Source organism: Colius striatus, chromosome 1 (assembly GCF_028858725.1).
Source record: "Colius striatus isolate bColStr4 chromosome 1, bColStr4.1.hap1, whole genome shotgun sequence".
Classification (NCBI taxonomy): domain Eukaryota; kingdom Metazoa; phylum Chordata; class Aves; order Coliiformes; family Coliidae; genus Colius; species Colius striatus.
In genome coordinates this window covers 176,654,835-176,679,615 of record NC_084759.1, presented here as the reverse complement: position 1 = coordinate 176,679,615, position 24,781 = coordinate 176,654,835, and the positions used below count along the sequence as shown (strand labels likewise).

At 38.5% G+C, this 24,781-nt stretch overlaps 1 protein-coding gene across 3 annotated transcripts in view; it reads left to right on the top strand.

Annotated features, from left to right (window-relative positions):
• The window catches only part of PDZRN4 (PDZ domain containing ring finger 4), a 240,483-nt gene that overhangs the window by 191,140 nt on the left and 24,562 nt on the right, over positions 1-24,781 (top strand). For all 3 annotated transcript variants that reach the window (XM_062020457.1, XM_062020472.1, XM_010197521.2), the window contains 2 exons: positions 8,543-8,796; positions 9,811-9,913. In XM_062020457.1, coding sequence (XP_061876441.1) covers positions 8,543-8,796; positions 9,811-9,913 — 357 coding nt within the window. The remainder of the gene's footprint in view (positions 1-8,542; positions 8,797-9,810; positions 9,914-24,781) is intronic.

The window sequence follows — 24,781 nt, the reverse complement described above, 5'->3', positions numbered from 1 at the left end:
CTGTGTGCTAACCTGCACCTCATGTCAGTGCACAGCAGTTGAAAGCCCACATTTTCAAAGGCCATGTTTTTCTCTGAATAGTTAACATAGAGATTCTTCAAAATCTGCCTGGATTTCAGTGATGTTTGTGCTATTGCAAGGCAGTGGTGCAAATCTGATTCATGTAGCGTGTTCAGTGGCCAATCAACTGCACAGCCTTGGCTACCAGCTGTGTGTAAGCTCCCAGCCATATTTTTCAGCCATTTGGTCCTAAACAGCCTTGTCATGCCTTGAAGAGCTGGAACAGCAGCTCTGACAGAGTCTTGCCATACACCCAGAATTGCCTGGGAAAAGGAAACCAATAAGTGATATGTGAATTTTCTCAATAATTGCCCTTTGCTGATTTTTTTGAGAGTCCATTACAGACATGAGACAGCTACTTCGTTCTCTCTTGAGGCTGATATGGAGAGGCTTCACATGCAGACTTCATGAAGGAGAGGGTTCCCTTTTCAGATGTTATGTACAAAAGCCGTGCAGGAGTGGCAGCTGCTGCTGATGCTGCAGAGATCAAACCCAAGAAGGTAAAGGAAGTCAAGGGAGCAAGAGAAAGATAAGAAAGGGAAGCTAAAGAGACAAGTGGAAGAAAACAGAGGAAGGAAGTGGTGAAGGAAGGCAGAGGTATGGGAGAGGAAGAAGCAAGATGCTTCACGAAGGAAGAACATAGAAACACTGGGACAGAAATAGCAGCTGTAATTGATTTTCAGCCAGGAAGGAGCCACAACATTTTACTACTGAAGATGTGTACACAGCTATGATGCTGTATAAATAGGATAGAATTAAATTGGTCCTAATATTCACATCCCTTACCATTTTTCTTGCTAAGAAGGAATGTGACAATTAAACTTTAGAAACAAACAACTTTATATATTTGTTTCAGTGCAGTAAATCATCACTCACTACAAGAACAATCCTGCTTGACTACATAATCTTTAAAGGTTGATCACAGTAGGAGAGAGAGAAGCAACACAGAAGGAAAAGACAAATATTTTTAATAAGATCCCTTTTCTGTGTATCTACATGTAGTTTCTTTGGTGTTCTCTGAATGTAATTAAACATGTGCAAGCATGCCACTGTTAACATTACCCGCTCTTTTGATGTTCAAATGAAAATTGTTGCTAAGTTTTTCTAAGAGCTACTAGGAACTTTCTGGTACAAAAGCATCAGATGAACTTTTGAATGGCAGGTAAACTCTGCTGCTTGCTTTGTTTTATCAAGCGAGTGGCTCCTCTGAATTCCCATTTTCTTCTTTGAAAAAGAGATCACCGAAGTTCCCATATGCCATATTCCACAGGCAAAATGCAGTTAAACTTCTGTGTAATCTATTACTGTGTCAGCCTCCCATGGCTGAGCAAATCGAAATACACAAGAGCTTGTCAAAAGTATTTTTTAAATGTTTAATCCTGTAAAAAATTGGAAAGAATTTTTGCTAGTACCATTACACAAAAAAAAAAAAAAACCCACACAAAAAAAATTGCCAATATGCTTCATCTGGAGTAAAGCCATGAAAATCAATGAAGAACAACAGTGTCAAATTAGTCTCGAGGCAGCATGAGATAAGAATGGAAAAATAATAAGAAGGACTCTCCAAGTTTGATTTCAAGAGAAGAGGAGCCTTTTCCATTCTTTCAAGATGAACGTTAAAACAAACACATAGTAACGAATGTGTTTTAAAGTAGAGCAAGTCTGTTGTACCTTCACCAAAGAAAAGCAAGCGCAGATGTTTTAGGGAGCACTCCAGACTTCATGGGATTGGTGCCCCAGCAGGCCATCGGGTTGGGCCAGATGCATGGCAACACCCGGGGACTGCCCACAGTTTCAAGTCAAGACTGGGAACAGGCTCAGCGCTCCAGCATTGGGTTGAACATTGCTTCTGTTCTACAGTGTGAAAGCTGGCACAGGGGCTCTGTGGGATTCAGCTCTGGGAGAGTTCCAGCTCTTGCTGTGCTACCTTAAATTGAATTTAAAGATAAAAAATAAAATCTGCCTCGTGCTTATCTGCATGCCTTAAATGGGGAATTTTAATAATGTGCCAACAGCAGCAGTTTGGAGTATCTTACTGAGGAAAAGGTCACTGTGCCCATAAGTTATCCTAGCATTTGATCAGTGGACTCTTTTCCAAAGACTTTAAGTCTCATTATTCACTGCTTATAAAGTCACTCGAGATATAAAAAGTCTTTTCATAGTAATGAAAGAACTCCCACAATTAGCCAGAAGGCAGCCATCTATCTTTTTAAACTACTCGGTTCGGAGGAGACAGGGAGTTTCAGGCGTCTGTACATCGATGAATTGTTATGACAGTGATAAGTGTAACACTCATGTGGTGATGTCAGCCATGGCTGAGTTCATGGAAGGGTTTTTTTAGAGGTGAAAGAGACGTTTTCGTGAGTGAAATGTAGATTATGACTCCCTGAAAAGGAGAAAAGTGACTACACACTATTTACAGAGTCCTGAAATCAGCCATTCAGCCTCTTCCATCATTCTCTGGGAACTGCAAATGATTAAAGAATGTCATTAACTTGATCTCCTAAAACTTTGATGGCAACTACCTTCTGAAGTGCCTTTTCCCTGAAAAAGCCACACACTCTGGAAGACGAATTGGAGAGTGAACTTGTGGTAGAGCAAAGATGCCATGAAGTTCTCAGTAGAATATAGCATTCAGTACAGGGCCTTGGAGATAAAAATTATTTGTTCTGAGCACACACACTGGCCTTTGATTGTATTTTTCCCCACCATCAAAGGACAGCAGTATGTGGTAGATCTCATGAGAGATTTATGTAATGTCCTAATCATAAATTGAGGAAGTTCGCAATGATTAATGTAATAAATGACGGTCTAATTATATCAAGAAGTAACTCAACGTATTTTATGCATGCCACAGCTGGTTTAGTCTTTATTGCCTTCAGGCAGATCCTAATATCATCAGATTAAAACTGTTTGTCAATATTAAAAGCAATTTACACAGTAAATACACTCCAGCCTCGTTACATCCAGGTTAACTGAGCATTCATGTTGGTACCAAGAGGTGCTGGTGAAGGCAGACATCACAAGTTTTCAGATTATCTACTTTAAATACAATTAGGCAGTCAATAAATTAGGGATTTAAAACCCCAAACCTTCTCCAAGAGGTCAGAGTTAGAAAATCTTCAGTGATTTCTTTGCTTGCAATGGAATTGACTTTTCTTTCAAAATGCGGAGCATGATCTGTCACAAAAAAGGTTTTGAGAGACGCTTCTTGTCGGGGTAGTTTTGTTTTATTTAGAGATGACTGGGTAGAAAAGGCAAAATCATGGAGAAAAAGATATCAAACTGGAGTTTGTTGGAGAACCAAAGTTGCATAAGCACTCCTGTATTAGTTATCTTGCTCACTGGTTTGCTGCAGTTTACTGCAGTTGTGATGAGAATGTACATATACTCGGGGTACTTGTTCCAATCCAGTTTTAGAACCTTTTGAATTCTGTAGAATAGCTTGTTAGACAATACTTCCAGGCGGCGTCCAGCTCTTTGGTGAGGTCTTTTGGGGATGTGTCATGTCATTCATAGAGAGCAGTTGCAGCTGTCAGACCTGCCCACAGATGTGCTGATAGTGGTGAACAACTCTGACAAAATGAGGCATCGTCTTGAGGTCAGTGAAAGGAGGATGCTTTTTTCTGACAGCTGCTGTTTAGGTAATCAAAATTGCTGAGAAGTCACTGGGCTATTTCCCTCTGGAAGGAAGCTTTACAGAGTGGAAATGGGTGTATTTCTATGTTTTCCTACTTTTTGTAGCTTTTATGTTGTCCTGCTTAGATTAAGGCTTTGCCATAGGTTCTTCAGACATGGTAGATTTTTGCTATATGTTGAGAAATGGAAATGATGCTGGTTACACATAGGAAGATGCACAGAAGGCTGGAGAACTGGGCATTCGCTGGATCTATTCAGTATTTTTGAACCAGCTACACAAACTATCAAACAGGACAAACTTTAGCTCTACAGGCTCTACAAGCCTGTGGTTCAGCCTGAGACTGCGTGCTCAGCAGCTTGTGTAGCTTTTAGGAGGGATGTCGAGGTTTTGCATTCAGGGTAACGAAGAATCAAATGGGAACAAGTGTCCCAATTCATCTGGCTAAGGAGGAAAAAATGTCATTAACCACTTTAATAAAAAGTTGTCCCTTTAACTGAACTTTCATGAGCCTCGACTGAGATAGTGGTATTGGGTAATGGCTGAATTTGCCATTTTTCAGATTAACTTGCTGAAGAAATGCAGCTTAGTACGGAACTGTAACCTAAAAGGTCAGCATGTTGAATGCTGTTTCTGTGGATGAGCTATCATGTTTGTGTTACAAGAGGAGTTGCAGTGTCCTCTCCAGCACATATGTCACTGGTAGTTCACATATCCTGTGCCCTGCTGTCCTGCCCAGAGAGCCTCACAGCTGGTGGCCCTCAGTGGTGGAAGTTTCTAGAATCTGTATGTGCTAAAAGCTGTAAGTGTGTAAGAAATGTGGTATTTTCTTGTTGGTTTTGTTGTTTTTTTTTTTACCTGTGGCTTGCAGTTAGGGAGGACTCAAATTTCTATCCTGAAGAAAGACTGGTCAAACTAAGGCACAGTTTTTGAACCTTTGTGCCAGTTTGTCCTCCAAGGATTCACTCAGAGTGTGGTAGCCTGGATACATTTAGGATAAGGGATTGGAAATTAAGAGACTGCTATGATGAGAGCAAATTTAGCACCTGTCAGGTGAAAGGCATCTTTTGCATGGTGTTGAAATCTTCTAGGACAGTGAGCCTTGTGTGAACTCCATTGTCACGTCAGACAGCATCTCTGTCATTTTGCTGGGAAACCTTTATGTCTGGACATCTCTGGTCTAGCAGAACACTCTGAATATTCTTTCCTTTTCCTTTACTGATTAAATGGAGGTTCTCCAAGGATTTTGCTTCAGCAGAGCTGATCTGAAATTTCAACTTGCATATGCCAGGTATTTGATGAGGATAGGAGGTTATCTCATGAGCTGCTAATGTGACACCTTTTGTGATGATTGCATTCACTTGACCACACATTTTTTTTTTCCTTTTTTACTTCTTTTTCCTTTCTTCTTTGTTTTTTGTTCATCTCAAAAAATGGAGGAAGTAAAGACTACAGGAAGCATATTGACATTTCTGGCCCTCTTGGTTCAAAAATTCTGGCCAGTGTTAAAAGAAATTATCAAGAGCACAGAAGTGCTCAGAAGAGAAGGCTATTTCATTTCTCACGCACAGGCACTTAAATCCTGGAAGCAGTTTTCATCGAAGGACTGATTGTTTTCATTTCTTTTAAGAATTCAAAGCGTGAGGGCAGCATAACAACCATTGACCTAGATTTTTTTATACTCAATTTTTTGTTATTCAGTCCTGTCTTTCCTTCCGTCTCTGCTGTCCCCCTCTGTGTGAGTGGGAATAAGTCTATGTACAGTGGTGCTGACATTAGAAGTGGCAGTTGGCCAGTGTCAGTTGATTTGTGCTTGAAAGACAAAGCCCGTTTGCTTGTTTATTTTCTGATGCTGATGAAGTTTTGCATGCGGCTGGATTTGGAACAAGCATCCAAAGGGGATGGCCAGGATCCAGGCAGCGGCCACCAGTCGCTCTGGGGGAGATGTTGACAACTGTCCCAGGCTTTGCAGTGTGTCCAAAAGCAAGGAGAGAGTGTTTATTAAACAGAAGCTTAATCAAACAGGACAGGAGGATGGTTTACATGAGAAAAGATATATTCTTTACTTAACATTCACAACTTGCTTGTGGATTAATTAGCCCATCTGCTACAACAAATGTATTCCCATGTCTTTGTGTTGACTGTTAAAAGTGACTGATTTCTCTATCCACTTAAAATAGTACCCTGGATTCCAATGAAAGTAACCTTTCTGAGGCAAGGAATTTATTTAATCGTCCACTAAGAACTTATAAGTGGCTTGCTGTAAATAAGTGCTCAGCTGTCTACAGCTCCCAGGGTAACTATATGTGAGTGTTAAGTTGGGGGATAATGCAGGAGACAGGGAAAGAAGCAATGTGAAGAGAGCTACCATTCCCATCTGTAGGACTGGGTTTAGATTTTAAAGGAAATTCTCTCTTTCAAAGCCCCAAGTGGGCAGGACTGCTGCCAGCATAGAGTAATTCAGCTATAGATTTTCTTCTGAGAAGGGCAGCATTCATAAATTAGATGACCTTTATGCAGATTGACAAAGTGTGTTGATGAACTTCAAGTGATAATTTAAACAAGTATTGAGTGTCCAAAGTGCTTGATTTCATTAAAAAAAAACCCCTACGTAAAGGATGGAGTGTTTTTAAAGTCTTTAAATTAAGTAGGCATTTAAATGAAAATAGAGGTCAGCCATAGGTTCCCAGGATAAATGAAAATGTGTGTCTTTTGTGATTTTTCACACTCATGTAATTTTAAATTATTATTCTTTAGAAATAAAATTTGCATGTAAATGATGTTGTTGTGAGTTTATGTCTGTTTTCTCAGAATAAGGGGTAAGTGTTGACTGATGTGAATAAACCTAACTGTGGTTTTCAAAAAAATTATCTAAAGCTATCTTTTGTCTGCTATCCAAATATATTTTTGCTTTGCTGATGCAGATCTGTGATAAAATGGTCAGCCTTTGCCAAAAACAATGTAGTTCTTCTGGGATACAGAAGGATCCGGGATACAGAAGGATTGTGTATTTTGTACTTGACTATGGGAAAAATGCATAGAGTGCTCTGTGGTATTTTTTCCCAAGCATTTGCTTTTAGGAGAAACACCATATAGTTATCAAAAACTTTTTAAAAGTATTGACAGGATTTTGGGAGACAGGAAAGTAATTTTTTTGTTCCTAGGGCCTTAGAAATGAGAGGTACTCAGAGAGCCTGTGAGACACTCTTATTACAAAAACTGCAGAATCTGTAGGAAATTGTGTCCTTGATAGGATCTGAGTTAGAAGCAAGAGTGAAGCAGAGACTGGAACTGAAGAGTGACTAGAAGACCCAGGCTTGAAGCTTTATCTCTAATTGCCTCTATTAGACGGGTCTGAGTCTGAACACTCTGGCAGTATAACTTGTGTTATTGGAGAGGGGTAGCAGAAGCTTGCTCCTTGGGGAGATTTTTTTCATTTTCTTATAACATAAGAAAATGTTCTTTGGCTGGCCCTTCAACTTATATACCACTGATATTTTTCCATGTAACATAGATTACCATAACACAAGGTATACAAAGTTATAATTTGATTAAATGATCAAATCTTAATGTAAAATATTAACATTTTTTGCTTCAATCTTCAAAAAAACCATACACATGCTTTAGGTGACCAAGCTTAGCTGCTGTCCATATTACTTGATCATAGTCTAGGCTGCAGTGATGTGGTACTTCTGGAAATCACAGGCATTCAGTACAGGGAATTTTGAGCTTTTTTTTTTGTGTATAGATTTATTATATTAGTTATGCTTTGATATCCTTCAGATATTCACATTCCTTACTAGAAAACTTCGCCTTTCCACTCCAGCACAGGATCATCCCATCTCAATAGTAGCTCACAATATTTAGATCCTGTGCTACAGTCAACAGCAGTTCCATTGCTCTAAAACCAGCAGGAGTATTTTCCATGTAAGGATATTGTGCAGCCCCTGTGTCCAAGGGCTTAGCTACAGGCTGCCATTGACAAGTTAGCCCTCACATTTTTTAGTGGCCTGACAGTAGTGGGAATTTTGCCCTAAACACCCAAGTTCCTGTGAATTTAGCATTACCCAGCCTTGCACCTACCTTTTTTGATACCCTAAGGCCTCATCTAGAATTTACTGCTTTGCCTGTAGCAGAGAGAAACCTTGCCACAGTCTTTTAGGTTTGCCAAGTTATGCAGCATTTGCAACATAATTGTCTCTGGTTTATTATTCAACAGTTCATAGGAAATTATTTCTTCAGTTTGTTTTGTTTAGATTTCTCTCTCCTTAAAAGAGCAGCAACTGCATTTACTAGTCAAATCTTCTTGTCTTTGGTCTTAATGATTGTATAATGGCCATAGCAGATAACTGAGAAAACATTGAATATTGGCCTTGTTTCTTTTTAGACATCAGAGACATATTTGTTGACATCTGCATTAATAACAATGCTGTGCCAGAAATCCTTGAAAACAGTTGTATGCCACAGAAAATACTGAAACTGAAAATTAAAGGCCCTCCTCCTTTTTTATTTGTATTTTATTTTTATTTGTCTTTTATGAGGTGAAGTGAAATGAAATGTGAGGCATATTTTATGAGAGAAATAACTTTAATTGTCCTTTTTAAATACTGTTGTTTCTTTGCTATATTCAGCTTTCATTGGAACAGTTATGGAAGTGTTCAGACCATTTCTAATTTCTAGCAAAGACTAAATAATTTATTTCACCTCTCAGCTTAGGTTCAATAGACGACAACTTGGTTTGATGTACTACACAAATAATTCATCCCCCTATATCTTACACCCATATTTTATGCTGTTTTTTTGTTTTGTGAGTAACCTTTGGTATATTTTTCTGTATTTCTCTAGGTCAATGGGAAAGACCTCTCTAAGGCCACTCATGAAGAGGCCGTGGAAGCTTTTCGCAATGCCAAGGAGCCAATTGTAGTTCAGGTTTTACGACGAGCCCCAATTAGCAAAGCTCATGATAGCTCTCAGGATGTTCGGCTTGTGGATGCCAGCACTCAGACTGACATCACTTTCGAGCATATTATGACTCTGGCCAAACTAAGGCCCTGCACACCACCAGTTCCTGATATCTGCCCTTTTCTACTTTCAGACAGGTATGGTTTGTCTTCTGCAAGTTACCCGAGGGACTGAGACATTGCAGTAGTAGGCTTGCAGCCTTCTCTTGAAAAAGTCTAGCCCTACAGCATCTCCACTGGCTTCCTGGCATGCCACGCATCCTTGCAGAATTGATACTAATGGAGAACATTCCACTTTTGACTTTGATGTAGCTCCCTTTTTAGAAGTTCCAGGAAAGCTGGATAGGTGATTATCTCAGAGAGAACTTGCCAGCCAAATGTTGGGTTGAGCCTACCTCTTACTGCGACACAGCTAGTAACATGATATGTGCATATTTTTTGAGGTGCTCCTGGTTATTACCAAACTGTATGTTAAGGTGATTGAAGTTCCCATGCCCTCAGCATGGTGAAAAGTTTCCTACCTCTTCCAAGATAGAGCCACGCTAAGTGCTACGTGATTAGAATCCAGCCTTGGGGTCTGAGACATGTTGTAAATGCCTCTCCATGCCCACTTAACAGTGCAATTTACTGACATTTTTAAGTGTGTGATTACTCAAATGCCCTTCACCACCCTGTTATCACTTTAACTGAAAAGGATAATGCAAGTTGGTTTTTGCAGATTCTTGAACAATTTGTGAGCATGGTGTGAGTTGTAGATTGTTCAAGACACTGTAACCAGATAATCAGTGAATTGTCCCCAGCCATGACATAGCACACGAATCTGGACCTAGGCACCTTTATAAGCATAAGGAATACCACATTGTCACAATAAGTACTTTGGCCCCAAATGGATCTTTTTAAGAAGCGTCCCTATGTAAATTTGACAAAAGATGAACCCAGAAAAAGAACTCAGCAAGATTATGAGGTTTTGAAAAGAGAACAGCCCATACTACTTCATGGTACAGTTTGTTTCAGGCTGTCAATCCATTGAGAGTATGATTCCAGAGTAGAGAAAACTACAGAGAAGTGGGTGGTTTTTAATTACTTATTAATTTTAAAAACTCCAAAACTATTGTCTCATCTACTGTTATTGTACTGTTTTGTTCCACATAGCTGCCATTCTCTTCACCCAGTGGAGCATGAATTTTATGAAGGTAATGAGTATCTTTCCAGCCTGCCTGTTGATGCAGATAGAGCAGAGGACTTTGAGTATGAGGTAAGATCACAGGCACACTGCAGCCTTTCTTTCTGTTGTTACAGATACAGTGTTTGAACAGCTGATAACAGACTCCTCTGAGAAAAATAAGAGTAGGAATACTTCTTAAAAAATCAGTACCAAAGACTGTTTTATTTTATACCTGTGTAATGTCATAGGCTTTACTGGAGTTAGGCTACACACATGAAACATGAAAGCAGAATTCTGCAGTGACTGCCTACATACAAATCCAGGAGGCTTATTAAACCTGCTCCCTCTTTTTGCAGTGGAGACTATAACTCAGATACTTTTCTTTTCAATTGTAACACTCTAAAACAAACCTTTCAAAAGTTAAAAATTGTAACTGGAGGCTTAATTGCACTTTTTTTTTTTCACTTAATTTTAAGAATTAATTGGCCTTGAATCTCAAGCCTTAGGGATCAGTCTTCCTGATTCTTGCACATGTGCCTGAGTGTTTGCAAGACCAGGCTACAACTTTGAAAATTAATATCATTTCTATTACTTGTTCTTTGATATTTGACATTATAAGTATTGCAATTATAAGAAATTCTACTACAAGTCTGCCTTTGCTGTTAATGCATAGTAGTCGCCAGTCACAAGGGTGTATTTTTTCCTGAGTCACTGGAAAATCGTTATGTGAGGCTTCCCAAAATGATAACGTGTGATTGGTGATGTTGATTTTTTTAGATTGCCGTTTCCATATCTAAATAGTTTTCTTGTTGGCCGGTCATTCACTTTTCATGTTTTCTATTGTCATCTAGTAACAAAATACTTGTAGGGACAGGCATAAGAAGCAGGTGGTTCTTTTTATTATTAAACAGTGCTGAGTCTTTGCATAAGTTCAAGTTACCGTATTTTAAATAAGAGTGATTATAAATAATTAAATATCTTTAATACAAGATTTAAAACATCCTATCCTTCTGTTTGCTCTACCTTATGAAACCTTTTTAAAGGTTTCATATAACTGGTTGACATTTGGAAATGAAATGAAATGAATGGCAAAAGCTTTGGCAAATATGCAGTGTGTTCTCTTTTATCATGTCTTTAGCAGCTAAGATGCTCTATTGCAAGTTCAACCCATTGTTCTTTTCTTCTAGCAGCCTGGGGAATCTGAAGTTCTTCCCCTAGGAAGCTGAAAATCAAATAACATCTACTCTGTGAATCTCAATCAGAGCAAGCAAAGTTTTATTTGAACTCCTCAAAAAATCATTGCTAGGGATCAGTGAAATCATTATTTCTTCCCAGTTGGGTTTTGGTGTGATGTCTTCCAGCACAAGAGTCTCAGCCTTAAGTTTTGTTTTGACTCCTCATGTGTAATATCATATTAAATTTCTCTGTCAAGTGTGGGTTTTTATGGTAAACCTTCCTTAAATGTGATAGAAACTAGTTTTATAGTAATATTTAAATAAATTACTAATGTAAGCATCTAGAAATAATTTTTTTTACAACAGTTAGCTAAAAATATTTTTTACCACTTAATCAGAGTAACAGTGACATGTTAAAATACTAACAGTTTTTAAAGAGTCTACCTGGTGGAATCAGGTCCTCTCTATGAGCATAATTAATCCCTAAGAATTACTGGCATAAGTATTGTGACAACAGCAAATGCTTGGGCAGGATCTCAGTTACTTGTAATCTCTACTAATCACAAAATCGTAGTCCTTAATTTTCTGTCAGATGTGGTTCTGTTGCCCAAGGCAAATTCACCGAGTGACTGAAATAAAGTGTTTCATGTGAGATGTAGGTAGGGAAGGAACTGTCTAGCTTCCTTTGAGAAGAACACTTTCTTCTAAATATGAAATTTTAGAAGGAAAAACAAGAACATCTCAGAGCCTTTAGCTATCAGAGCTCTAAACATGAAAGACATTCCCCAAATTTAAGCCTGTATGATAATATTGTGATTTAGGTTGCTCATTGGTTGTATTATCTGTTATTTCAGGTCCTGATAGAATGTTGTTAAGCTCCCTTGCTGTCACTAGGTAGATGAAAAAATTGAGAACATTGTCCCTAAAGATACATATCTCCATCCAAAACAGTCAGTCTCATAATTGAAAGAGTCAACAGGGATTTACTAGCTTCTGTTGCAAATCTAGGAGAAAGGTAGCCAGGACATTGAGTGGAGCAGAAGCTATGGTCCCATGCTGTCAAGGTCTCTACAACAGTACTGGCTTAGGTATACCCTGCTGTGGCCATTCAGCCCCACCCTTGTCATGACATTTTCTGGCCCCTCCGTTATGCAAAGTTACTTGTGAAACAGATGTGAGAGGTAATCCAATTGTTTTTAAAAACAGATTTTTAGCAGGGTTGTTTTTAACCTAGACCAACTGCCTGATCTAATTTCCAGCACAGCTCCACTAGTTGCTGTGCTGTGGCAGTAGCATCAGGTAGAGAAGAAGTGCTCAAGCATTTGAAAAGACAACAACTTATAAAATTTGCTTTGTCCATCCGAAGTCTAAGGGTGAATGCTGCAAGAAGAGCGGAGACAGAAGCTCTGCTCGTGCCAACCTCTGCACTGCCAGCTAGGTGGAAGAAGCAGAGGGCATTCTCCATTTCCTGCGTTTAGAGGAAAGAGTTTTATTGTTATGACTGTGCTTTCTGTAGAAGGAGTATTATATCTGTGCTCTGTGATTTCATCATTCTTTTTTTCTTCATAATAACTTTCTGGTGTGAACCTTAGATAACCACACACACCAAAAATCTACCTGGTGTCAGGAGTATGGACCAGTTTCCAAACTGTACGTTACCATTCCTGTTATACCAAAAGAATACAGGTAAGCGGCTCACAGATCTCCAAACTTATTTTTTAAATGGATTCAAAGCCAAACCTGTAGATTACAGAAAGCAAATGAAGAAAAAAAAAAGAAAAATAACTAGAGCACCACCTCATTAATTCCTAAAAATTATTTGTAGGTGAAGAACTCAGACAAATTTGGAAGTAGGAAAATAAGCTGACTAGCAACTGAGGTGCTGTAAGCAAAAACATTTTCCAAGAAAAAGGATTTCCTGGAAAGCTTTGATCAGCTTGGAATTTGCTTACAGATATGTGCTAGTAAGAAACAAAAAGGAGGATCACAGATGATAGCCACTACTGGGAATATGGACCTGTACCTGCCTGTAGATCTGATAGGATAAGATACTTACAAGAATCTTATACTTTAAGTATGAGCCAATTGTCTTGAATGGTTGAACTCCTTGGGAGGCTCATTGGATTCTGTACAGCACCATACTTTAAGCAAATGGCTGGAAATAGCCAACTTAAGCATCCTTCTGTTGTTGCTGCAAAACTTGTCCTAAAAGGAGTCCAAATTGTTGGTAGATGTTGATACAGGATCAGAGCCAGCAGCAGTCAGTGTTGGCAGAAAGAGATCAAAAGATTTAAAATTCTGGCATAACCAGATATCCATGAGGACTTTTAAGATAGAGTAGGAATTGATCAGTTTCTAAATGCTTAGTTGGACTTGCAGTCAATATTAAAGAGAGCCAAAGATGCAGAAAAGTAAAAAAATAGGTGGGAAAAACCAAACAAACAAACAAATAATGTTCTAAAGACAAAACTGAACAACAAAAAAAAGTATCATTGATGTCTGCTCCTACATATTGAGTCAGAGGTGACTGCATTTCAATAACAGAGGCAGAAGAAAATCGGGCACAAGCAGGTAGTGCCATTTAGCCAAGAGATCCTTATCCAGGGGTGGAGACCTTTGGACTGTCTGTGTGCTAAAGTAGCTCTTGAGCAAAAGCAAAATGGGAAGTGATTGGTTTCTGCTATGAGAGCAAATATCTCTGGGGAATTGCAACTTTTAAAATCTTATATATCTGAGATCTCACAATATTCTTGTGTCTGAGTGCATTTTACAAACAGCAAAAGTAGACATACTTTGAGAAGGAATAGCAGTGGATTGAGGTAACTATTGTTGCATATATAAGGAAGAGTAGGCTGAAGTTTGCTCTCAGAATTTAGGGGGTTTATTTGGAGGCAGATGGAGTGCTAGTTGACATAGATATGTGAAGGAGATCAGCATAATTGCCTAAAAGACTTTCCAGCTCTGATTGTTCTCGTTTTTAGGCAAAGGCACAAGCAATTGCTTCAGTACAACAACAAAGCTTGCAGGAGCCTGGAAAACCACATCAACAGTCCATGATGTCAGGATTAGCATTTTCAGAGTGAAAAAGGCAGAATGACAGCCATAGTATTAGCCTACCTGTGTCTGATGACTCTAGTTTTAGTGCATGCAAATAGTAGTGCTGACAGATTGGGGCAGTATCAAGACCAGTACTTGGAAGAAGTTGCCAAGTGTTGAGATGACCCTTTTACTTTTTTGTTCAGGACGTTAGTTCATGTCACTAAATCAACAGGCAACCACGAGGCACGTGCAGATGAAATCGTTCTGTGGTCAATTTTTATTAAGGCTTCTGTGTCCAGGCAATGAGAGGATCAGAGGTCCTGCAGGAAGCAGCAGCCACAAAAGAGCATAATATTTTGAAAAAAAAAAATTAAAAAGCCATGTGAGATGTTTCTTACCTGATGCTTCTGTGAAACTTGGAGCATGAGCTAGAAAGTACACTCATGCCATCATGATTCCTCCTGTGTTCTGGAAAATAGGACTTCTGGAAATTAGAAGATTCATATGAAATTCACTTTACTCCATCATCAGTATCTCCTCCTGAATGGAGAAACCAAGAGTGCTCTGAGGATTGTTTTTTGCCTCAGGGCAAAAGTGGATGCACTTAAATTCATGTTCTGCTGGGGACAGATTTTCAGTCAGAATAAGGAAATAAATGTGTGTGTATGCAGGTCAAATGTGAGTGCTGATTTATGATTATGCATAGCCATGCATTTAAATGTTTTGATACCTATTTCCACTCATAAATCTGTTAACTGTAAATGTAGATTAGTCCTTTAAGTTTACCACTGCCCTGAGCTGAAGCCACTGAAGTTCCTAAGGTTTCCTATTGACTCGAGCATTTGTGGATCAGATGCTGTTGGCTGGTTTTCATAAATGACTAAAATGAGACTTTGAAGAGACAAAAACTAAGACAAACTTCAGGAAGTTTTGGAAGTAAGGATCTTCTCACTGAACACTTAAAATCCCTATAGAGGAGAATATTACCCCGCTCTGTTTCTCTTACTGTATCTGAGCATTGCAGCAGATGCAATACAGCAGTAATGCATTGGTTGCTCTTCCAGTGGTGCTCATCCCATCCTGATGAGGGAAGTTATTTCAGGTGCAAATTCAAATTTCCCATTTTTGTGACATTACACATATGAAGTGATCGATTTTACTGTGTTTTTTTCTTGGAACAAAAGAATGGGTATTTTTATTCAGATCAACAGTCTGAGTGAGGCTGTTTATCTGAATAGTTACTTGAATGTATTTGTGGGTTAAGGCCCTCATGGGCCACTAAAATGTCACTAAAATGTGGTCTCCAGTGGCTTTCTGAAAGGCCCACCACTGCTTCAATAGGCCAAGAGAGACCTACTTGCCCTGTGAATTCATGTTTAAGGCCTTTTCAACACGTGGATTATTTAACCAGTAAACAGATCTGTCTATCTCGTAAATACATATTTAGAGCCTTTTTAACATGGGGATTAATGAGCTGATAGCCTGTAACAGCTCCCTTCAGAGCTGTGATAGCCTGCAAACACCCTGTTCCTGCATTACAGGCCTTGCAGCAACACAATTGGAGCTCCTGCCTCAATTGCTAACACCTGAACAAACAGTTTTTATGGAAACAGCTTCTGTGCACACACTACCAGTGCTTCTGATGGCTGCAGTCAGTCAGGCTCTTTTGTTTTGTTACCTAATGAAGGTTTCTGTACAAGGAGCTAACCCAGAAGATGACTGTGTAACCATCAAAGTGGAAAACATTTCTTAGAGTTTTAATGTGTATCATGGAATTTCTCTGCACAGCTATTAAGTCATGTTTTTTATTTAATAATATAAACAGGTAAGAGAGAGAGAGAGAGAGAAACCTTCTTTTGGCAAGGATCACTCAAGTCTAATTCCAGCCATGTTCAGATAGGATGACAGTGATATGGAGGGACAGAACCACTATAATACCTGTGTGACTTGCTTTGCTTTTTTTGTGTATTTCCTACTGCAACTGGCTTCTCTTTTTTTCCTGAGCTTCTTAAAACTTGTGTTGAATCAAAAAAAGATGTGGGTGTTGTACTATAGAAGAGCTGAAATTGTGGACAAGTTTGTGTTTCCATTGTAATGAGACCTGACTGGTCTGGTAAGGGGAATTTGAAAAGGCTTGCTGGTATGTGTGGTATAGATTTTGAGTGGAAAAGCAGATACTTCTTGACACATGCCTTACCTTATACAGCTGCTGTTGTGGAGGAGGGGCTGATCTGACAGCTCAGAGTGGGCTTAGATAAACTGGGAATTACTGTATTATGGATTTTTTTCTGACCATAGGTTTGTAACCGCCTATCAGTGTCCCATGGTATAGAGATGTTTTACTGACACCATTATTCCAATCTTATATGCTAATTCTAATATTATATAGCATCTACTGTTAACAAGTATCATGAAGGAAATTAACAGATATGTGTGTGCCTGTGATCTGTATGAACCATAATCTGTGTGCCTTAGTTGCTTAAAAGAGTCTTCCTGATTTATGGGATCTTGGGGTTTTTTCCATTCCTGCCTGTTGTGTCATACAAATTTAGAGAAAAGAAAATGGACTATTTTTAAATTACTCTTTGAAAAGCCTGTGAGGAAGTCCCCTGGACAAGTCAATAGACTGAGTTGTTTCAATTGGACTGGAGAAAACACGGGGCTCCTAAAACACTTCCTCAACTTTTTTTTCCTTTTAAGTCAAAAGGAGTTCTGAACTGCTAACACAACTGGCCTGAGATCCAGCTGACTGTCACAATGGGCTAAAAAATGGAAAAGTTCATAGCTAAAATGAAGAAATGGCACTGCAATTTTTTTTTTACTGCAATTCTTCAAATAACATTGTATTATAATTCATATATTACACTTTTAGCATGCACTTCGCATACTATAGCACAAGATTATGTATTTCACTGTAATTTTTATCTTTTTAAATGCCTGGGGTTTTAGGTTGGCGTTATTTACACATAGACAATAATAACTATGTAATTCCTCGCTAACTATGGCAAATTGTACACTGCAAATGAGCAAAGGAGTACTAAAAGAAGTAGTCCTTTCCCTTTACTTTTTCATCTGTCTTTTAATAAACACCATTCCACTGAGGTTCTTCAGTGTTACTATGTCTTGTATTGCTACAGGAATTCACAAGCAGGTGAAATAAGGACAGTCATATTGAGAGGCTTGCCAAGTCAGCTGGTGACAGAACTGGCAGTAAAACTCAGGAGCCTTTAATTGTAATGTATCTCTTTTTTGGCCATTAAATCACTCATCTTCCTTGCTAATCATTGGATCATTAGCTGGAAGTGGATGTCAAGGTAGTTTCTGCCACAGTTGTTTGTTAATTTTGAGTGTGTTACTGTATGTTATCACAATATTCTGACACACAAACCAAATGAAGTTGCTGTCATCTCACCTCCCCTAAGTAATGAATATCCCAATGTAGGGATTTGAATTGTGTCCACAACTGCAGAGGATCATGAGAAAGTGGGGAGAAAAATACACAAAACTGACACGGGCAAATTTATCAAATTTATTACCATTTATTGTGTTTTAAAATACAAGGAAAATATATCAAGTCAGTGATACTCATTTTGTTTCATGATTTCATAAAACAAACACAGGGTTACTCCTCACTTCCTCTGAAAGCTAATAAAAATTCTTCCTTGTTGTCAGAGCTTATGTTTTTCTAGGAAAATGAAGAAAAGTGAGCTTAGTTCAGTAGCACTTTATTGTTGGACAACGTTACAACATACGAAATGCGTTTTTCACTCAGCAAGGAAGAGAAAGATGCTGGCAATATTGTCATCTTTATGGAGATCTGGGGATTATAAATCTTCTGTTTTGAAAAAAATACTTTGCTTAGTTTTTGTTACTGTTATGCCCTATACATCCATATATGCTAATAGCAAAAATGTTTCTAAGGGTTTTATTAATGCTATTTTTCATATGCTTTCCACTTGAAAGTTTGTGTAGTCTGTCTTGGAGACATGGAATCTAGCTATAACACAAAAGGTGGGAGAAAATATTTTCTTCTACGTATTCTTTTAAAAATAACCTAAGCCACGTTAACCAGCTTATTACAATGTCACTGTTTTAAAGCTTAGTATCCTAGGAAATTCAAGAGCACAGGAAGCCAGAGCTGAATTACCCTAGCAAGAAGGAACCTCTTACAAGAAAATGGACTTTAAACAAGGTTTCAATATTATGCGTGCTGGGCCTTCAGAGAAGAAATCAAAAAAGCAGAAGAGGTCTTTGCTCTGGAAGTTTGCTTTTTTATTTAATGAGGCAGCTCTTCAAAGAGAATGTGATAGCCATTCCTGGAGGGCATGGTTTGGTGAGCAGCAGTACAGGTGAAACTGTATTGTGCATCAAAAAAGCAGATGATGAGTTTGCTTTGTATTTCATCTCATGATTTCATCAATCCATGTGTTTGGAGGTGGAGGACATTTCCATGTGCAACAGAAGTTTGAACAGCTGAGACTCAGCATGGATATGATGCTCATAGACCTCAGTTTGGTGCCAGGAAAATACAAATGTGTTTTAAAAGTCATTGCCAATCACTTCATTTGCTTGATTTATAGGCACATGTATGTGGTTAAGATGAACCTATTTTAACTGTATGTATTTAAATATGTATCACAAAGTAAACATGTGGATGGATGGGGTGGAATTTTAGTTTAGCGCTTTCTAGGAATTCCTAGTTTTATCAGCTCAACTTTAAATTTAGCTTTTTCATTATTTTGCCTTTACCATGTCTGAAATGCATAAACTGAGTTACAAGAAGGTATATTTCTCACAGCTGTCTAAAACTGAAAAATTATGTTTTCAGATTGATTTTAATTAATATTCCAAAATAGCCTTCACACAGTTGTAGATCAGGGCTGTCCAAATATGTGGAACTGTAACTGGTTAGGAGTTTGAATCTACAGCTACATGTTCTGCTGTCCAGATTAATGCTAGCTGCAGCAGATGTTGGCACATCTGTTATGCCTCCCCATTTCGATTGGCTGCCTGGGTGTTTAGAAAGTGCTGATGAGGCAGATAAATCTTCTGACACGTTTCAGGCCCAATGCAGGCAGGCAGCAGTAACAATGATATTTACAGAGCCAAGTGCTGGGCAGTAACATTTTGAAATACGGCAAAGATAAACTATGATTTTACCTGCAATGGATGAAATTTCTTGCAACAAAAAAAGAAAAAAAAAAGTGGAAGCTAATTATGCCAGGTGATTCTCAGCTTATTTGAGCTGCAACTTTGACAGCCCATAAACCTCTGGACTTCATGTATCTAAGGTTCAGAAAGAGCTCCAAGCTATGGACTCTTTAATAAACTTTGGAGGATTGGGAGTCATGTTTAGAAACAGCTGTAACTTACTTGATTTTTAGGAAGGGGAATAGCTAGCTGTCTTCTGGGGACTTGAAGTTCCTGATCTTATCAGAATTCTTACTTTAAACAGGTTTTTCTCTACCCTTTGAAGCATGACAAATTGAATTTGACTCAGTAGTCAGGAAAACTCCAGACATTAGAGTCCTCTCCTGAGGAGGTCCATGGTGTATCAAAGGTGATATTCACGGACAAAAAAGGGTATATCCAGCAATCTCAAGTGCAGAGACTGGTTTCCAAGTACATAGAGCTTTTTCAGGTATTGGATCCCTCTGGACCTTAATTTCCAACACAATGAATGGCAAATAGAAATGTAGGAGAAGTCACTGTAAATATTTTGGCACTGATGTCATGTACTAATATTGTCCCATTCCATTCACTAGACATCACCTCTAGCTTTTCCAAGTTAATTTCGAGTACCAGTATTTGAGGGAAGTTCAGAAATTGTAGAGAGCCTTTTGTAGAGGTGCAAAGAAGTGGATGCTGATTATGTAGCTTATAGTTGGTTAAGTTTTAAAGTATGCAGCCTGCAGTGTCTCTGTACAACTCTTCCAGTGTTTGCCTACCCTCATAGTAGAGAAGCACTTCCTTAAATGTCTAATTGGATTTTCCTGAGTGGCAGCTCATGTCTGTTTTCTTGTGTGGCTGTCACAGTTTGCCTCTAGGAAGAGTCTGGTTTAGGCTTCTCTGGACCCCCATGCATTTGGTCCATGAAGCAAGCAATAAGATCTTATTAAGAAGATACTTCTATTCAAAAGGCTAACTGAATGCACTTTTCCTGGCCTCCACCCACAGGAGATGTGCTCCAGCCCTCTAATTCGTTAATGGATTTCTAGTGAGACATGGAATGTTGTATAACCAAGAGAAAGTCCATTCTAACATTTTATGTCAAAGCCATTTTTATTGGAAAACAGAGTAGGGGGAAAATTCTGGAAAGCTTCAAGACACAAAAACAAATCATAAATTGGACTGGTGAAGTTTTGGGGATTTTTCCCCTCCACAACCCCTTAAATGGGTCAGACCACTGATTAGCTGTATATTTTTATTTTTCAATGTTTAAAGCCAATGAGTTTCAGTGTGGGGATCAGGATAGGATCTTTGATAAAAAGTCAGGATATTTTTTTCTTCAAATGCATGGAATGATAAATCTCTTTTTTTTTTGGTCAAAAATGTCCAAAAGCAAAGGACTCCTTTGGAATATGGAGACTGTGGGCAATGTGACAGTTTAGTATATTCACTCCAGTCTGCTTATCTCATTTACCATAAGGTTCAGTTTCTGACTTATCTGTGCTATTCCCACCTACTTTGTTCCATGATAAGAAAGTGAGAATGTAGAATCTAAGATTAGTGAAAAGGAAACCCTTTGCTGCATATCATCAGCTAGTTAATCATACTTCTCATATCCTTGCAACTTCACACTTACATTGAGTGAAAGACCAAAAGTGAGGACCAAAGCTGACTGATGAGAAATACTATATATAAGCAGTTCATCATGGAACTCTGCTCAGAAAGCAAGAATTCATGGTTTTCTCAAGTGCAGAACATACCAGAAGGGGTGTTGGGTCTCAAGCAGGTGAAAACATAGATGCATATATAACACAGGAAAAAATATGTATATAGTTAACTACTTATAATAAATTAGCAGTCATCTTTACCATAGGGAAAGAACAGAAATAAAGAGAATGAATAGGGAGGTGAAAGAAATTGGGAGAAAAGTAAGACCATAGCTATAGCTTGTTTGAAATAAAAAACTGAGGACATTTTACTTTTCAGTAAGTGTGATCATTGGGATGATGGGGGGAAGAAAAAGGTTTTTAGTAGTATTTAGGGTACTTTTTGTTTAATACTTCCCATAAAGGTTGATTTTTTTGATATATCTTTTTGACAGGGATCTGAAGATTTGGTATTATGCATGCTAGCTAAGGGGGAAAACTCAGGTTCCAGTGGGTGTCTGTGACTTTCTGGAGGATATACTGTCAAGTGATGAGCCTTTCGCAGCCTGGAAGCCTGTAATCTGCAAAGAATTTTTTCTTCCCCTTTGATTTCCTCATGAGATACACTCATTGTAAAGTCCACCGTGTGTCTTTAAGCTCAAAGCTTAAAGTACCCTTTAAAAACAAGTTAGAAAGGCCACACCAGGCCTGCAAGGCTCACAGAATTAATAGTCACATTTATCTCATCCCCATATGCTTAGACTTTCCTCCCACTGCAACACCAAGTTTGTTGATAGCACAGCAATCAAAGGTTCCTAGTCGAGTTCCATTGTTCATCCAGCCCAACCCCTTCCCCCATCTGCTCCATGATTGCTATTACCCCCCCACTCCCCTACCCCGGTCTTCACCCCTTGGGAGTCTCAGCCAACACTTGGGTGTCTTCCTCCTCTCACTCACATCAGACTGTGACTGCTCATCACACGTCAGACTACTGAATATGCACTGGCAGGCTTGCAATGCCTTAAGTTACTCCATTGTTTTATTTCCTACATAGAAATGTAGTGTGCACCAAGATTTTTCTCTCCAGACCCATGGGGAAAAAGTGAATTCCCGTAGCCCATGGAGCTTCTTTATTATCAAAGGATTCAGCAGCTACAGGGCCAAATCCTGCTCCTACAATTGCAAGATGATATTTTATTAATAGATGCCTGTACATCAACATATTCCTTCTGCTTTTTTCCACTAGTAGTTTTCTTTTTTTCCTTTTTTATTTTTTAATTAACATTGATATCATTGTCTACAGCATCGTACTGTCCCAGTGCATTCTTTGTCTGGACACAAAGCAGCGTGTGTCTTTAAGTGTAGCTATAAAGCAGGGATCAGCAGTAAAGTGATTTGGTTTTAAATATTTCACATTCTGTGTTGTATTTGCTTTTGGATTATACATTTGAGAAACGCTTGCTGATATTTTTTTCTTTCTGCTTTGATGTAAACAAATCTTGTGTCAGAGATTCGTAAATCTAAAGCAGACTTTTAAAAATGAGGATTAAATGAGACTTTAGCCTATAAGGTAGAGCCCCCACCCCTTGGACAGAGCATTGTTTTTCCCCACCATGTGGAATGGAGATAACTCTCTGTTTCTTTTGGTAAGCTACCAACCAAATCCATTCTGGCAAATCTGACACCCAGTGTGATTTGTCCTTTTCGATGCTGTTTATGAGAAGTCAGGACAGTCTTCTGTCAAAATTGATAAGTGAGAAGACAGTAGGGAATGCAATTTTATTTGTAACAGCACAGCTGCCAGCAGTTCCAGCTTGTTTACATCTAGGCTGGCTCTGTCTTGCTCCATAGCTTTTTCTATTTCCATCCAAATAGCCCCCAAGTACATAGTGGATGTGCCTGTCTGTGTAAAATCTCCATAACAGAACATACTGGGAATGCTAGAGAGGGGAAAAAAAAAGAGCTTGTTTCTTCAGGTTATTTTCACAACTGGAGAATGCCAGTCGCTTTAAAAGCAAAATCTTGAACTCTTGCAAATCTCCCTAGGTGTTTTCAGAATGTGTTCTCAAAATGAACTATAATCTGCTACAATCCTGCAATGCTTTTTACTTTCCACAGTGAAGGTACTAGAAGAGTTAAGAGTTCTGGAAGTGGCCAGTGTTTGTAGATTAAATCCACTACAAACATTTAAATACAAGTTTATTTGTTGTGAAGAGTGCAATAGGACCCTGCAGTGACCCGTGAAGGGAAGGGCACTTTCATTGCACTGTTTCATGCTGAATACTTCTTCTACATCGCCTACAATTTGCCCGGGTTACATAGACATTAGCATATTTCCTGGAAAATCCTTTTGATGAGAGAGTGTAACTCCTGTGTTAGGCTAGTTCTCAGGTCTACAAAGCCTTTGTTTCCCTGTGGTAGTACTTGCCTTCAGTCTAACTGTCCCAAAATCTAAGGCAGTTTTGGTCTTTTTTGGTTTTTTCAGTAGGCTGAAAAAAGCTGCCTCTATAGACGTTTCTTCTATATAGTGTCTCTTGTGAGCTGTTTCTGTAGAGTCACCCGCCCTAAACATGCAGGTATAATGGAAGTGAGAGAGGGAGGGTTTGTGTTTGACTGATCTAGCTTATGACAGAGAGCTGTCATTTTCAAACTGAAAATTCTTGTTTCCTTTTGCCATTTCTCTTTCTGCCATTATTAATAAATAGTTAGTCTTCTACATGGTTTGTCGTTAAAAGGTAGAGTCCGGAGATGGCTGTAAAAGTCACTGCTCTAGCTCTGTGAATCATGGGGTCATCTGGCTTTTTTTTTCACATTATAAGCATATATCATATCTAATTGTTTGGTGATTGCTGGGGAAGACTTTCTGCAGTGTTACTGACCTGCCTGGCACACACTTAACACACAGATATATATATATACATAAGTGTATACATAACGTACCTTTATACTCACATACATAAATTTACACACACATACTACCACCCTTCTACACACAGACACATGTACACCAAGTAAGCAATCAAAAATGTAACACCCACCCCAAGCCTGGAAACAAAATATATACCTTAAAATGAAATTACTTTGTTAAAGGCACTACAGAATCTCTTCATCATTGGAGGTACTACAGAATCTCTTCATCTAGTGTTCATATTTAAAATAGATTGTTGTGATGCTCGGATTTACACACCTTTTTTTTCTGAGTTTACTCAGATTACTTCTAGTCATTGTTAAAGACATAAACAAAGCCCAGATAAGAGTCTAGAAAACATTAATTGGATAAGGTGAAACTTAATACTTGTTTGAAACACCAAGCATCTGTTTTAATTGTGTAGTATTGCTCATTGTACATACCCAGGTCATTTGTAGGTGATAGTCAAAACTCCTGCAGCATGGTACAAATTCAGAAGTGAAATAAATGGTGTTATAAAAGGAAGTCTAAAGAACAACATTTATTCTGATGATGATGCTTTTTTGTTGCAAACCCAGGCTGTTGTTTTCTCTGGTTTACCTCCACAGTCATTTGCAACGTATGCCTTTATGTAACATATAATACCATTCTCATCACTTCTGAATTTGAGATTAATTTTTCTTTCTAGTGGCTCCACTCTTAGTTCTCTACCCTCTTAGGATTTCATTAGATTGAACTGTTCCTGTGATAAAAGTGAAGAGTTAGCTGTGTTCCTGTTTGTATTATTTATTTTATGTTCATGAACAGAATTACTTGCCAGTGATGACAAGTGTACAGCATTATGAAGATTAATTAGAGGTAGCAATGTAAGTGACCAGTGATTTGGCAGCCTGGAAAAAAGTACATCTTTCCAGTCATGGGGAGGAAGAGACTAAGAAAGTGAATATCATTAGCGAGATGCTGCCAGGATGCTCAGCTGCTTGGAGCTCTACCTGATAACAATTCAGGTGTTTATATCACT